The 15,851-nt window shown below is 40.0% G+C and overlaps 1 protein-coding gene across 4 annotated transcripts in view; it reads right to left on the bottom strand.

Annotated features, from left to right (window-relative positions):
* ahrra (aryl hydrocarbon receptor repressor a) overlaps positions 1-15,851 on the bottom strand; it is a 56,964-nt gene that overhangs the window by 14,371 nt on the left and 26,742 nt on the right. For all 4 annotated transcript variants that reach the window (XM_088283458.1, XM_088283460.1, XM_088283457.1 and 1 more), the window contains one exon: positions 220-338. In XM_088283458.1, coding sequence (XP_088139584.1) covers positions 220-338 — 119 coding nt within the window. The remainder of the gene's footprint in view (positions 1-219; positions 339-15,851) is intronic.

Here is a 15,851-nt window from a genome sequence, read left to right as displayed (position 1 = left end):
GAACGTTTTGTTTACTTCTCTTGTCAGTTTTACGGTAAACTTAACCGGAAGTGGTAAATAAATCTTATTTTCCTTTCCTGAAAGTTACTTTATAACATGGGAATTGTTTAAAAAAACAAAAAAAAAACAATGTGTTTGAGGTTCACTGTATTCAAGCTATGACGATAAAGTACATTTCAAATTTATGACAAAGATTTTTCATTGTGGATGTTTTCTTACCTCCAAGAGGAGGCCACTTTCATTGACACCCGTGCACATGGGGACACTCTCTTTCCTGACGGATTCGGGGTTGGGCGATGTAGTGTTGATGTGCTTCCTGGGCGCCTTGTCTTGATTTGCTAGGAGAAAAGAAAACATAGTTTTTTTTTTTGTTTTTTTTTTGCAATATGCTTGGGGGAAATTAAATGGATATAATTAAGACTATTTAAGTTAAAAAAAAAACTCACATCTGTTCCATACGACTATGAAACAAAAAAGGATGACAAGGATTTTGTTTTTCCATTTCTTTTTTTTTTTTTTTTACAATGAGTGACAGTTGCCCAATATCCTCTAAAAGTCGTACAGCACATGTGGAATACATATGACGTCAAAGTCTTTCTTAGCTGTGCTAATGCCAGGTATTAGAGCCCGGTGAGCTTTTCATCAAACAAGACATTCGAGTGGAGGATTTCATGACTTCATAGGATTTCTCTCACACGATACATCGACATGCATGTGTAACGCTTCCTGGGCCGGATAGGTGGCATGACACAAATTGGTCAGCGTTTTTTTAATTAAAAGAAGTAACATGATCTATTATTTGCTATTTGAAACAATAGAAAAAGAGTTTTCCAATATACAACCGCTGTCCCCTCTTTTTACGCCACAAGGAGGGAGCTCTACCTACAATACAATCAGCGAGCGTGCACAATTAGCCCGCGGAGGGGTGGCGTGCAGGACGGTCACATGTGCATCGCTGACGTGTGTGTTGCGTGTTCGATACATGTTTGCGTGTTTCTCTTATGGGCGTGCTGTCAGGGGGCATGTGGCTCACTCCAAGAGATCAGCCCTTTGCTCCGTCACTCATTGTAGCGGGCACAGATTAGTCACGCAACACAACATACACGCACACAAACACACACACACTTATACACAACATGGGCTCATTATAACAAAAAATATATATAAATGTATGTATTTTCCTGTGCTTCACATTGCACTCACACCCCTCCCGATTGTAAATCCCTATCATCTTCTCCTGTCTTTATGCATAACTCCACACCCCCCAAAAAAATATAATACATGTAAAAATATCACTGCAGACAGTTACGTAAATAACAACTGTCATGATTGAGGATTAAAACTAAATAAACATCCATGCAAAAAGGTTTTGATTGACAAAAAGGTAGCCCTCAAAGGAGTGATCTCCAACCAGTGTTAAAACCAAAGGGACCATATTTGGTTCCTATGGTAACCACAGCCTCAAAAGTGGATGATTTTTTTAAAATGTATTTCAATAAGTGTCCTATAACCAATTACTTTGCAAGTCATTTATTTATTAGCTATTTATTCCGAGTTTAATGTCATTATCAACCTGTTTATTTATGTTATTATTAATAAATCTGCAATAACTGTACTCTTACTGTAAAGTGGTACCCATACATATGAATGGTGTATTTACCCACGTTACGACAGCTTTATTACAATGTAATTACACTAATTGCTGGTGAGCCAATTGCCCGGCAGCCTCATAAACTCATAATTGCCAACTAATAAAGTATTTTGTCACCACCGCAGCGAGGTGCAAACATGTACAAACAAACACAGTCAGACACACGTACACACTCACTATTCTCCTCAGTCGCCGCAACATCATCCAACGAGTGGAAATCATTGCACGGGGATATGAATCAATTAACAATCTTTATTTTCCTCCGTCAACGCCTTGTGTGTTTTTGTTTTCCCTCTTACGGCAGCTTTTGGAGAGGATGCGGCTTCAGGAAAGACAAACATGCGGAATGATTAATTATCGGCACAGGCACTTCCTCGGCCAACAATGCGGCCTTCATCCATCGCTACGCGCGTCTTGAGGTTTGCTTTTCTTGCCTCTATTTTCTCCCGTTCAGGACGAAGAAGGAAAATAGAGTGTGTAATAGTTGAAGCGTTTATATGTGGGGAAAGAGCAAAAAAAAAAAAAAGTGACAAGCAGCGGGATGTTGCTGCTGCCAAGGGGTGACGCCGAACCCGTCCAGCTTCTTTTAACTCGGCTCGATCTGTCTTTCCACTTCCACTTGTGAATACACCAGAAATTAGGACCACCTGCCAAATATTAAGATGTCTCAATTAAGGAAACGCTACAGCTCTCCCAGGATTTCAAAAACAGTCATTTGAAAGCGAATTACCACCTAAACTAAACAAATGTTAATTGCCCACCTGCTGGTGAAAAGGAAATGTGATTGTATTATGAAGTGATTTGACTTGACCACACACACACACATGCGACGAAGGTGGCGATATTGTGTATTTCATTTTCAAGGCAGTTTCCTACCATTTCCAGTGAAATTCTCAAACTCCGCCTATTTGTTTTTACTTTTTGGCCTTATACAGCACCACCATCACTTTACAATAAAACCGTCCTCACACAATTCATACGTTTCAATCGCCCTCATTTTTTTTTGTATTACATGATGTTTTCATAAAAGTAGGACAATTTATGAATTAAGGATTAGGATCAGCAACAGGTGGAATCCTCATAGTCATAGCTATAAATTTTCCATATTGCGCAAACGTTTATAGGTCAAACTTAAAAAAAAGAAAAAAGGAAGAAAAAAAATCTCAAAAAGCCACTCGACTAAGAAAAAATGTAAAGACATTATGAAATCAGTCAGAAAACGTTTAGGAGCACATAAAGCCATCTCTAAATAAAATTTGTTGGTGACCAGTGGAATCTGTAATTTTGAAGGCGTCCTTTTATTGTGGATTCCGACAATTAAACGCATTTAACTGCAAGCGATGTCAAATGAAAGCAAAGAAATTGAATATCCTGCAAAATCCGAGTCCATGACATGACGTGAAGAGTGTGGCACGACTCGGATTTGCGGCACCAGTGTTTTCGAAGTTGTGCGTCCGATGGTGGCACGCGTCACATGTCGCTAATACTCCAGCTCCACTCTTCGGGGGCATGCTAGTATCTGCAGCGATGTGCAGTGAGGAGCAAAGAAAAAGCGTTCATACTTGGCTGCTCCTAGACACAACACCAGCTGCTGCACGCTTTTAACCTTGACCTTTCACATGCAACACCGGCCCACAACAAGCAAACAGGTAGGCGAGTTTATGCCATAAAATGGTGGCAAAGTACTACATTTGCCGGAATGAAGCGCCTCAACTGACTTCAACATAGTTAAGATTCTTCCAAAGCATTACGTTTGTCTGAATATAGGACCTCAACTCATTTCAACATTTTTCCCCACACCAAGAAGCCACGAGATGGTGTTACAACACTACTTTTGTCTAAATGAAGCTCCTCAACTCACTTCAATGGGGTTTCTTGCCACAAGATGACACTAAAGCACTACTTTTGTCTAAATCAACATCACTTCAACATAGTTTATTGGAGCCAAGATGCCACAAGCTCATGGCAAATCGCTACATTTGTCTAAATCAAACTCCACTACTCACTCCAAATGGTTTCCTGTCACCAACATACCCCAAGATAGTGCCAAAGCACTACTTTTGTCTGAATAAAGCTCCTCAATTCATTTCAACATTGTTCCCCGCACTATTATGCCACAAGATGGTGCTAGATGAAGCTCCTCAATTCAGGTCAACAGTACCATGACGTAAATCTGTCATTTGATGGTGACAAAATTAAAATCTCAACTCACTTCAACATAGTTCCTTTGCACCAAGATGGGGCAGAAGCACAACTTTTACCGAAATGAGGCTCCTCAACTCACTTCCTTGGTATCCAAATGTCATAAGATGGCACCAAGTCACTACGTTTGTCTAAATGACACTTTGCAACTCATTTAAAGGTTTTTCTTTGGGTGGCAAGATGTGACAAGCTCATGCCAAATCACTACATTTGTCTGAATGAAACTCCAAAACTCACTGCAAAATGGTTCCTTATCACCAAGATGCCACAAGATGGTGCCAAAACAATAATGCTTTGTCCTCAGCACAAAAACAGTCAATATGTGGTTACTGTATTTCAAAAAATAAAATGGAAGGATGTGTGGGCACCATATCAGGCTCCACACCAAAATTTGATTTTGTGGTAATGAGTTTTGTGTTTTCTTAAAATAATCTTAACTTTATGAGGCCTACTATTTTTCCTCTTACTTTCTGCAAATGATTGCTGCCTTTTTTGTACGCGTCTGGCCTCTCTCTTCATTTCAGCAGCATGGTGCCATCTTTTGGCAGCTGATGCTCAGCTGTGTGTTCGGCTCGTCCAGAAGAGCCTTGGACTTGAACATGCAAGCACGGCGCAGCGGTCCCTCCCCTCCATGAGCCTTGCGTGAGGAGAGAAAACGGTGTGTGTGCGTTTATGCATGTGTGTGTTGGGCCCGAGTTGGCCGACAGCCACCTCCTTTGCCTAGTCCCGCCCCCTTCACTCAGCACTGTGTGAGCGTGTGTGTGCGCGCGCGTGCGTGCGTGCGTGCGCGTGTAGGCAGGAAATCCACAACACACAAAGAGAGAGAGAAGTTGGTCGATCAAGGGCTGGCTGTCACGCGAGCGAGCCGTCTGTCAATCCCCCCCACCCCTTCCTCCTGACAGGGCGCTGGCGGGCGGCCAAGGCCTTGCGTGCAAGCCGGCGAGCCACATTAGCCCATAAAGAATTTCATAATAGCAACAGCTGTTAAATATTGATGACTGCTGGCAAGCGCTCAATGCTGCTCTGTAAAAAGGTTAAGCTTGCACTGTAATGGAAGCTAATACTTCATTATACCGCAGCTCAAATGTCCGGATCTCAATGTGTTCGAATCCAAGCTGAACTAGTTTGACGTTTGTGCTAGCACAAATTTTTCTCAGTGAAGGTTTTTGTCATAACGCAAGACATGAGATTCCCTATTGAGGCCACCATTTTTTTTTTTGTTTAAACACTCAAACCTAAATACTATTAACCTGATTAACAAAAGGGAGCATTAACAAATCACTCCCCCCAACAATGCAAAGTTCAAAGCAAGAAAGAAACACAACAAATCAACTCCACATAAACCAAAACATGACGAACAACAGCAGCACACGCCAGCAACAGCAATGAACTGACAGAAAGCAGGGAGCTAAATACAAATCAAATGACGAGCCAACAACATACACCTGGACAAGGCGCGAGTGCTTGAAGAGTTGATTGGTTGACACTACTCACAGACCAGACGAGATCAGGTGGAAATGAAAACCAAACGAGCATCACAAAAAAGACACATCATGAACTAACAAAACTAAATGTAATCAACACAACTAAAATTTCATTCAGACCATAATTTCTGACCTGAGGTATGTGCTTCCAAGCCATGCAACGATCTGTATGTCTCACCTGTACAGCAACATGTAAAATAATAAGCGCTAGGGTATCAGATTTATGTGATTGTGCCGCAATCATATCAGAGCTGGCAACATGCCCAAAGCTTAGTAGGGACGAGTAATTAGTTCATTGCGGTTTCATTGGCGTACGAGTCCCCATATGTAAGTACACGCTTAAAGTTCAAAATAACGCAAATTGGGCGTGTGAAATAGCTAACAAGTCTGGGTTACAAATGTTGGGTTACTTGTACCCAGCATGTTGGGTCAATTGGAATACAACAATGGGTAAAAACTACCCATAGTAAAGAAATCTTCAACCCAATCCGCTGGGTCACAAAAAGTAACCCAATCTGCTCAAAATCCACAGCGATCCAGCGAGGGGGCTTGGAAAACAATCCATCATTTTTTTTTGTATGTTTATTCACTTCTTTTTAATGATATGACAATATTTTGCCAATGGAATTTTGCTCCGGATGAATTGTTAAGTGGCACAATGAATTGTGCACAATACGACAAAATACAAAAGGAGTACGTGGTTCTGTGTGTGTGTGTGTGTTTTGGGGGAGTAATTGGTTGAAAAAAAAAACCATTGTTGAACACAATTGAGACAAAGGTCTTGTTTGTGAATTTAAATGACCAGAATGAAAGGGAAGTGGTTATGATTATGACAAAGCGAATGGGATCTCTTAAAAATGGAAGTACACACGGTTGTTTCTACTTCTCATTTTTTTTTTTTTTTGGGGGGGGGGGGCGGTGAGCAGACAAGTCACGCTGCTGGATTACATTCATTGGTCACAATATTAGGTACACCGGTGCAATTGAACAAAATCTGATACAATCACGACCGAGTCACAGTCAGGAAAGTAATAGTTGAATATATATCAAGTGGTTGTTTTTTGCAGCGGCAAAAGCTGCAACGAATCACTGCCAAATATTATTGGGGTTGTATTTTGATCCCTTGTTAGGTTATAAAGAGAATATTAGAAACAGCTCTTGATATGATGCAGGGTAGTTCGACACCGCTGCAAATTGCAACCACATTATGGTTAAATAAATACCTCCTTGACAGTATATTAATTGCAGTGTCATTATATTCAGGAATTATTCTAAACATTTCTTGTCCATTATATCATGATATTGAGCAGATGTGCCTAATTACGGCCAGTGAGTAAATATCAGCCTTACTTGGAAGCGAAAACGTGTTGCAAAGGAGGTAAGATAGCGAATTGCACTCTCTTACACACGCACGCACTTAAGGTCCAGTGGTAGCAGTCAAAGTATGAAAATCATCCAATTACATCTGAAATAGAGAGCACGACTTATTGTGCCGTGCATGATTTATGTGAGCATGAAGTCTGTCCACTGTGAAAATTGGTCGTCGGATGAACTCACTGAAAGAGTATCGCGCAGGCAGAACCAGCTAAGGGTTTGTCAAAACACTCCTAAATTAAGCTTGTCAAGCTTTGGGGAAAATTAACCACAACATAAGGGAAACATGGGGCAATATTTATACAGACAATTAGGAAAAGCAACAGAATGTGGCTGGACGGCGGCTTCAGGAGGATGTGCCGCAGCGTGAAATGTTGTACGGGCTGCATTCAAGCATGTGTTGCGTGACATGAGCCTGTTATGCAGGAAAGCTTTTTCATTTTGACTATACCCAAATGAGCGCAACGGCGTATTTCTAATTGGAGATGAGAAGATGCTCCGCTTTTGCTTCCTTCCACCGGCAGTCCAACAACCCGGCCCCCTCAGACTGCTCGGTGGGGGTGAAGTGAGGATAAAAATAAATAAATAAATAAATTTAAAAAAAAAAAACCCAGATGAGTCATTTTTATCCCAGATATGTGGCGCCCTGAGGCAAAATGACAATGCACATACACGTGAACTTAGACGATGTACAGAGGATAAGACCAAGGGAAACGCCATTGTTGGGCTAGTATTTATGTCAAATTTCCTTCCTGTAAAACGGAACTTCTCGAGGAGCTGCACGGTGGCTGCTTCACAGTTCGTATGTTCGGAATTCAAATCTTGCGAGAATTGGGCTGAAGAGGGCATCGGGAGAAACGGAAAAGGAGCACAAAAAGATGGTTGGATGCTTTTGTATGGTACCAGATAGGGTGTGAAAAAAAACAAACAAAAAAAAAACACACACAAGAAGACGCAATTGCAATATTGAGTGGAAAAAAAAATCACCTCGTGCCAATCTGCAAATATATGAAGCATCTGTGCGGAAACGTCTCGCTCGTTTCGTTGAGCTGAAGGACAGCGACCGTAAAAACTTGTCGTCTCAAAGGGGTCTCGTCAATGGCAGTTTGTGTACCAAAGTGAGCGAGGGCAGGCTCCACACAGTCCCATGCGTTCGCGTGTTTGCATTGTACAGCTATAAATAGCATTCTCACAGAGTCCTGTTTTCATGTCAATGCTTGTGGTTTGTTGCTCTCCGAAGGAATAAATGCTGCATTCAGGAACCCCACCTGGCCACAATAAACTTGCAGTTTCCTATTTCTTGACTAACACAATCACTACTTTTACGAGCAAAATGACAGTTAAAAGCTTTATATCTCTTTTATAAGTCTTTGTGCGCGTTTAGTTTTGGGAATCCTGAGCAAATTAGCATCCATTCGAAATAAAATAAAAATATTTAAACCAATACAGATCATGTTAGTTATCGTTAGCCAGTCATGTCCAATCATGAAATCAGGTTCCGAAATAGATTTATTTCTACACGCAAAGGCAGACCTCTTCAATTGGTCTACTTACGAACCACTTTAAATCAGGCAATTAGCACTCACTTTGTGGTTGCAGTAAACAAAATTCCACAGGTTTTCAGAAAAAAAAAAAAGAGTGAGCCCTTCAAAAAAAAAAAAAAAAAGTTAAGTTCACTAATGAACGCCAGTCTTGCTGTTAAAAAGATTATGATGTCGTTTTGGCCCGTTGAGAGAAATAATGGGCAGATGGTCCCTGAGGCAGAATCCATATGGGAGGGAAGCAACTTTAGCACGCAACGTTATGGAAATGCTAGCTAGCTGTGCTTCAAGTCACAACATCTCCCTGTAGCATTTTGGCCAACAAGCAGAACTACAGAAGAACAGATTCAACACTAGTGACATTTTTTTTTGCCTTCCACAATTAGTACGCCCGTTTGAGTATTTGAACACAAAGCGTGAACTAATACAAAGACCTTAAGATGGACATCCAGGATGTTGATGCTCAAACATCTCTCTGTAGTGTAACTGGCCGATGTGTAATTAAATGGGTGCGGGGTGGTTACTGTGCCAGGGGTTGAGGGGGATCAAGTGATAGACGTGATGCTGATCATGCTTTATGTATGAATGACATCAACTTGTCGCTATCATGGGTGTTGTGTGTCCGCCGCTCGTATACAAGCACGTACTGTAAGCGTGTGTATGGTCAATCTGTGGAGCAGGTAATCTAGGGCAGCAGTGTCATGTCGTGAGGTCAAGCAGCGTGGTCTTTTGTTGCCCCTCCCCACAACAGCCTTGTAAAAAAAATAATAATAATAATGATAACGATATAAAAACGCATGCTACTCAATAACTTGATCCATAATTAGCGTCTCGTGTGTGATATGTTGCGCAGACGGCGCTTTTGACAGTTAAAAGCCATCGACCACTTGGCGTCGACCTGTCAGCTGCTCTTAAGCATCAAGCCGCTGACCTCCCGCGGCTCACACCAACAATATCACACAACAATTTGGCTTCCGAGAGAGCTAATTCATTAAGTGACACGCTAACCCAACAGTAATCTGATTATCCTTCTAAACACCTCGTCTCTGCGACAGAGCTGATATCAAGCCAAATGTTTTATGTCTTGCTTGACAAGTAGAGTATATATAGAGTTTTTTTTTTTTTCATTATTTAACCTTTAAAGTTAACGGCTTAAGCCCTACTGATCAAATTTGGACTTACACAAGACAAGTGTGTGAATTAATTTGACAGAAATATTAAAATTGTCTTTTTTTTTAACAGCTAGTATAAGTTTTATTCTCAAAAATGTAATAATATTGTATACGACTGTAACATGATCCATGAATATTACTGCGTGCTTAATGATTCAGTTAAATGCATCGGACAGCTACATGTAAAAAGTGTCTAAATATATGTTTAAAAACAAACAAAAAATGACACGCAATGACTAACTAAAATGTAATGTCAAATAGTGACTCAAATGAAAAAAAAAAACATTACAAGATGACCAGACAATATAGCCACAGTAATTCCTAATCAATAATTAATAATTAATTTTCAAAATAATAATTCAACGCTAAACAATTGACGAGGCAGTTGGTGTTTCAGTTACCCAACAGAATGACATAAGTCATTGTTAAATTTGGCTTGGAAAAAAATCGATTTTCAAATTATCCCCCTTCATATCGTATGAATCATCGTATTCAGGTGTGAGCCGCTCAAGACATAACAACATAACGTCCATCCGGTTTGTCCATATCGTGACTGCCCACTTGACATTCTCCCATCTGCGCCCCCCCCCCCCCCCCCCTTGCATGTCATCTCAACGATCTAATCCCGGCCCGTTCCGACTAAAAGTCCGATCACTACATTTGGCACAGGGAGGGAGAACATTCACTCCTTGTGCTACCACCTAGCAGTGTGTGTGCAAATGTGTGTGTGTGAAGGATATCGGGGGTGGAGGGCTTGATGGGAAGTGATCGTAGGATCACGCGAGCATGCTAAAAGAGGCAAAGTCAGCGGAGTCACGCATGCTGAGGCTTTGCTGTACTGGAGATGCCACTTCACTTCCTGGCATCTGTTGTTGGCGTGATGCTGACAACATACACTGTGCAGACAGTACATGCACACTCGTGTGTTTGATAGCAAATAATGTGATTTATTTTATCCATTTTAAGGACCATGTGCTCGTATGCAATCTGCTGAACTGATATCAGAAGACCGATCATCCAAATTCATGATGAATGATTGGGATTTGTGTCGAGCAGGTGTTTCTGATCCAGAAGACTTTTTTTTTTTTTCTTACCCAGCCGTTTAACACCCCCGACCTGATTATACAAGAAGATTTTTTGGGGAGATAAATTTTATGAGCATATGGATATTATTACTTGTGTTTCACTTGAAGGTCAGGGAGGTTATTTTTCTTTAGCTTCGCACGTGACTCCATCAGCGTGCTTATATTTGTCCGGGAATGTTAAGCTCGGGATCATACTTGATGATTGATGATGACTATACACCTTGAATAAAGTCGGTAAGAGGGGTCTTTGTCTAACTTGTGGCCAAGGGTGACAGCCTGGTTGCTTAGCAAAAGCCAATCAGAGTGATCGATCGTCACCAACAGCCGACACCATTTGGCAAATTAAATATTATGTACGTGTTGGGTAATATGTGTGGATTTTATTTCACGAAATCATGACTGCGGGTGGTATAATAAACGATGACTTCTCAGCCATGTTGCATACCTGCTATGGTGTAAAGGTTGTGATTTTGATTGACATCGGCTATAAGAATCAAGTTCAGATCAATTGTACACTTGTTCTTTAAATATACACTTCATAAAAAAAAAAAGGATCTGAGAATATTGCATCCAAGTGAGACGGGCAAGAAATTACTTGTGAATGATCATAAAGTCTCTTGATATACATTCAACGTGTAAATGTAGGAGCCCGCTCTCCCCGAAAAAAAAAGAAAAAAAAAACAAAGTGTTTTTTTTTTAAGTTTGTATGAAAATCCTACATTTGATTTGAGTAGATGAAGAAGAGATTTAATAGTACAAATTTTTGCTAAAACGTCACTTAAGACTGGAGACTGAACTGGCTCAATGGTTAGTCTGCAAAATTTGCATACCGATCGTCTTCTTTATATTGCTCTGTGATTAACATCTCTTGTTGACGCATGTCAATATTCTGGAATAAGTGCCACAAAAATCCAAAGAAAAAGTACATGCAGGGTGAATCCTATGACACTCAATGTACAGAAAATTGCTTTTTTTCCCCAATAACTCCATTCAAACTCACAAACAGTCAAGCATAGTAATTAATAGGAACGCATCCCGATGCCATTCATGAAAATAGCAGTCAAGCTTTTGCAATGCGCTCCAACCCTTTAACCCCAACCACTTTGAATATAGTAAAATATAGTGTTCACAGCAACATATAACATCGCAATATGCGTGTCTTGAAATAAATGCCTTTAAAGGCCCTTTTTTGAAGACATCAAAGACATTTTCCCAATATAAACAAAGGATGCAATTTCCACGCCGTGAAACCACAGATGTCTGAGGGGATGAGAAGAACATATGTTTCCAAAACAGTTCTCTCTGGAGCCGCAACTGTGCCTTTGCAGTACGTCACTATATAGGCAAGCATTTTCTGCTTTCAGCTGATTTATGAGCAGGGCCGCTGGAATGCCTGAGCAATAGATTCACGATGTTTCCTGGAGAAGAGACTTTTCTGTTATGGAGGAAGCATCAGCAGAGTGACTAAGATCGAGTCTCCTTTTGTGATTTAGAGCTCAATATCTGTTGTTTGACTCATCATCAAATTAGTGAGTTCTAATAAATGTACAGTAGTGAGATAATGGATAGCTACACAGGAAGCGGTAAATTAAAATATGTCGCCAAAATCTCGGTGAATTAACATGAGGGGTGAGCTGATGTTAAATGCAGCAACAAATGAATCGATCACTCAAAGCCAAATAATCCTAAATTAGATCGAAAATATTTGTGTTTTTTTTTTTTATTCATTTATTTTTTTATTATTTTTTTTCTGTGGTAGTAGTATTAATAATTAACTTTTTGGGCAATGAATGGGGGGGGGGGCAGATGCCCCTCACTGTCCTCAATGCAAATGTTCACAGATACTAATACATTATTGCAATTTAAATAAAATAAAAAAAAAACAATTAAAAAAAAAAGGAAAAATAACTTTGTGACTGGTTAGAGTCAATTAAAGCTCCTCTAAATGTAAATATATGTCAGTGTAAACCTTTTTTTGCCCATTTATTTGCATGTCATTAATTATGAATTCCCAAGTGTGCATTTGGTCCTGTTAGTCTGTTATAGTTTTGCCCTCTGAAGAAAAAAAAAACTAGTTCCCATGAATCTACATTCCAGATGTGACATCATTCTTTTGGAACGAACGAAAAGGAACAAAGTGAGGTGAGTGTACACTTTCTTTCAGACTTGTTTTTCCTCCTGACTAAGTTTCAGGATCATAACCCGTATTTCCCACTCTTAAATTAAAAATTCCACCCTATGTGTATAAATGCAAAAAAGTTGATTGCTAACTTTTGTAAGGTACAACAATAATTTTGGAGGGGTTTCGATCTATTCCTCATTCATACGCTCTCTGTTACACGCCGACGCACGAGGCGGTGTCGAGGATAGCGTGAGAGGCCCTAATGCGATGTGTCAAGCCCAGCAGTAGCTGGCCATCATGTAATGTGCGCCCTGCCAAGTTAAACCCTTTAAAAAGTCAAGAGGGATTGGCACAGAGGAGGAGAGACACCTGTAGAGAAGAGAACGACATAACAGCATTTCACGGAAAATTAGACGGAAGAAGTGAACAGTCGAGTCACGAAAACACCCCAAACTCCCGTCAACTTCCCCGATTCGCATTTTAATGAGGCAGGAAGCGGCATTGAAGCTCTGTGGTCAGCCTATCCATTTCCTCTATGACACCAGTGATTATTACCGGCACCACAAAGCCGTTTAGTGCTGACAAAACACCTTTGTATCAGCCCACGGTGGTGAATGTGAGCCAAGAGGACACCTGATGTGTAACTGTAGACACGCTGCTTGCTTCCTAATGTGTTTAAATGTTTGAGTCAAACTGATTTAAAAAAAAAAAAAAGTTGTGGAGAAGAAAGTGGAAGCCAACACATTTAAAGTGAGCGCCACTAATTAGACTTGCAACTTTGAATTACTAACAAACCACATTAACAAACCATCAACAAGCTAGTCCAAAGCATTTTAGCATGCTATGCTAATATCAAAAGCTCGCCGCTGGGCGATAATAATCAATTACTGTAAAGTGAGCTCCCTTTTAATTTCCCCATCCACCGCAAACCTACTCGTGTTACAAACGGGAATTCAACATTTCATGTGAACACAATGTTCAACTGAACCACATTTCAACTGATGAAAGTCTGCTAGCTTCACGCTAGCATATCATGCGAAACACAATCGACCGGCTACGCATAGATATTACGGTAATTATGAATCTTCCAAAAAACTGCTCCTTTGAACATGGATAAAAAAAAATAGAGCATGCGCCATTTAGCATAAGGTCCATGTACTCGGACACTCTTTGTCGTGTGCACTAGTAAAATGAGTGTCTTGCATTGATCAATGTAAACACAACATGAGGTTGTTCTGGCTGGTCCACTTTTAATTGTAAAGCAAAGCCCGAGACATTATTCTAATTATTCCAAGTTTACAGACCTTTCAAATGATTTGGAAAACTGTTACTTTAAGATTGAAAAAAAAAAATGCCAACGGTTCAAAGAACTTACACATCCAACACTTTCTGTAGGGGCGCAAACAACAACAACAAAAAAAAACATTTCCCACAGCAGTGTGTGGTCTCGTCATTCTGACTCGATTTCTACTGTGATCTCAGAGTTTTAAATAGCGAGCTATATAATCTGTCCATTGTAGTGGAATGCGTCTCCTTTATAACGGGACTGCGCGTCTCGTTTTTGATGGGACTGCACGCAGTTAAAAAGTCACTTTTCAGATATGTTTTCTTTCAGGGTTTGCACGTGGTTGCGTGAGCTTTACTATTAGCGGAGAAAATGCGTATTTTTGTCATCGGAAAACTGACAGGTTGCTTTCTACAATAAGAAGTTTCTTTCATGCACTGTAAAAAAATGAAAACTGACAGCTGCAAAAGTGCATTTGTTTACGTTAATGTGATTTTTTAAGCATGATTTCATAATATCCATTGTTATTAAAGTGTAATTACTGTATTCTACTGTAATTGCAATGCAACCAACCAAAAGTTAACGGCAAGGCAGTGTTAGGGTTAGAGGGTTAGGGTAATATTTTTTTTTCTTTTTTTTTTTTGCAAGATAAAAAGGCAGCAAGAGCGTAAAAGATAAAGAGAAGCCACGGAGAGAGCTGTCATAAAAGGCATTGAGAGTCTTGTTCCCACTGGACAATAAAACATGAAGGAAGAAGAAGTCCTTCGTGTATTCCACTGTACCGTGGAAGAGAGTCAGTGGGTGCACCAGATGTGAATCAAACATGCTTCAAGTTTCATTGTTTTCCTCTTCATAGTGGAGCTTACATACATGATGTACTGTAGCCTTGACTCCACCTGTTTTTCCCAAACTTTGGATTTTGGAAACGATAAAGTGACCAGGAGAACCAACAATATAGGAGCACAGCTCAGCATATAAATGAGCTGCTACTCACTTAAAAATGCAAGAGTGCAGAACAATAAATGTGATGAAGTCATATTTTAGCCAACTTAGGTATGTTTTTATTCATTTATTTATTTTAAATCCCAATAAGTGGGACGACCGACATTATAAAATAAGGCCTCACATTACACTAAAAAGTAATTCCTGTAATTGTGTTGCTATTTAGGTCTCCTTTATGCATCTCCACTAAATAGAGAGGTCATGTTTCATCCCCGGTTCAAATTTTCTGTTGCATGATGCCCCAGAATCGGATTTAGAACCTTTTTCACAACTTGATTAGCTGTTGGAACATATCAGATCACTCGCTTGGCATTAAGTTCTCAAAGAAAAAAAAAAAAATCACAGCTGGTGTGAATGTTATTTCCCAGTTGCAAGAATGGTTTTGTTGCATATAAAAAGCTATGAAATTAACTTTTTTTATTAATTTAATTTTAATACTGGGGGCGACATTTCACTAAATGGATGTAGTCCTTTTCGACAAAATAATGTTAAAGTTCTACATTTCGCAGAATTTGGCACTCACCAAAGTTACTTTTATTAGAAAAAAGGGGCATCCATTGTTGCCCTGTTTTTTTTTTTTTTTTTAATTCATTGGTCGATGATGTCACACTGTTTCTGAAGCTAATTCTATTCTGTCATCACACACGCATCGGGAAGACAAGCGAGCTGAACTGACTTTAGTGGAAACGTGGCTTTCGTCTTAGTTCAACCTGAGGCTGTTTTATATAAACTGTCGAGCGTTTCTTTTATTCTTTCTGTTGTCTCTCGCGTTCACTTTAAAGGACTTGGCAGATGCATGAAATATTGCTTGTTACGACGCTGCGGTTGCCTTCCTGTTGCTTAAATTCATGTCTCTTGTCTTTAATCCAAACAAGCCGCTTGATATTGTGCCAGCGAGAACATAGACTTCTTCTTCCGGCTTCATTGAATGAT

This window comes from Idiotropiscis lumnitzeri, chromosome 19, assembly GCF_059441095.1.
Source record: "Idiotropiscis lumnitzeri isolate Australia: NSW breed Sydney's pygmy pipehorse chromosome 19, RoL_Ilum_1.0, whole genome shotgun sequence".
Lineage (NCBI taxonomy): Eukaryota > Metazoa > Chordata > Actinopteri > Syngnathiformes > Syngnathidae > Idiotropiscis > Idiotropiscis lumnitzeri.
This window is presented reverse-complemented; position numbering and strand designations above follow the sequence as displayed.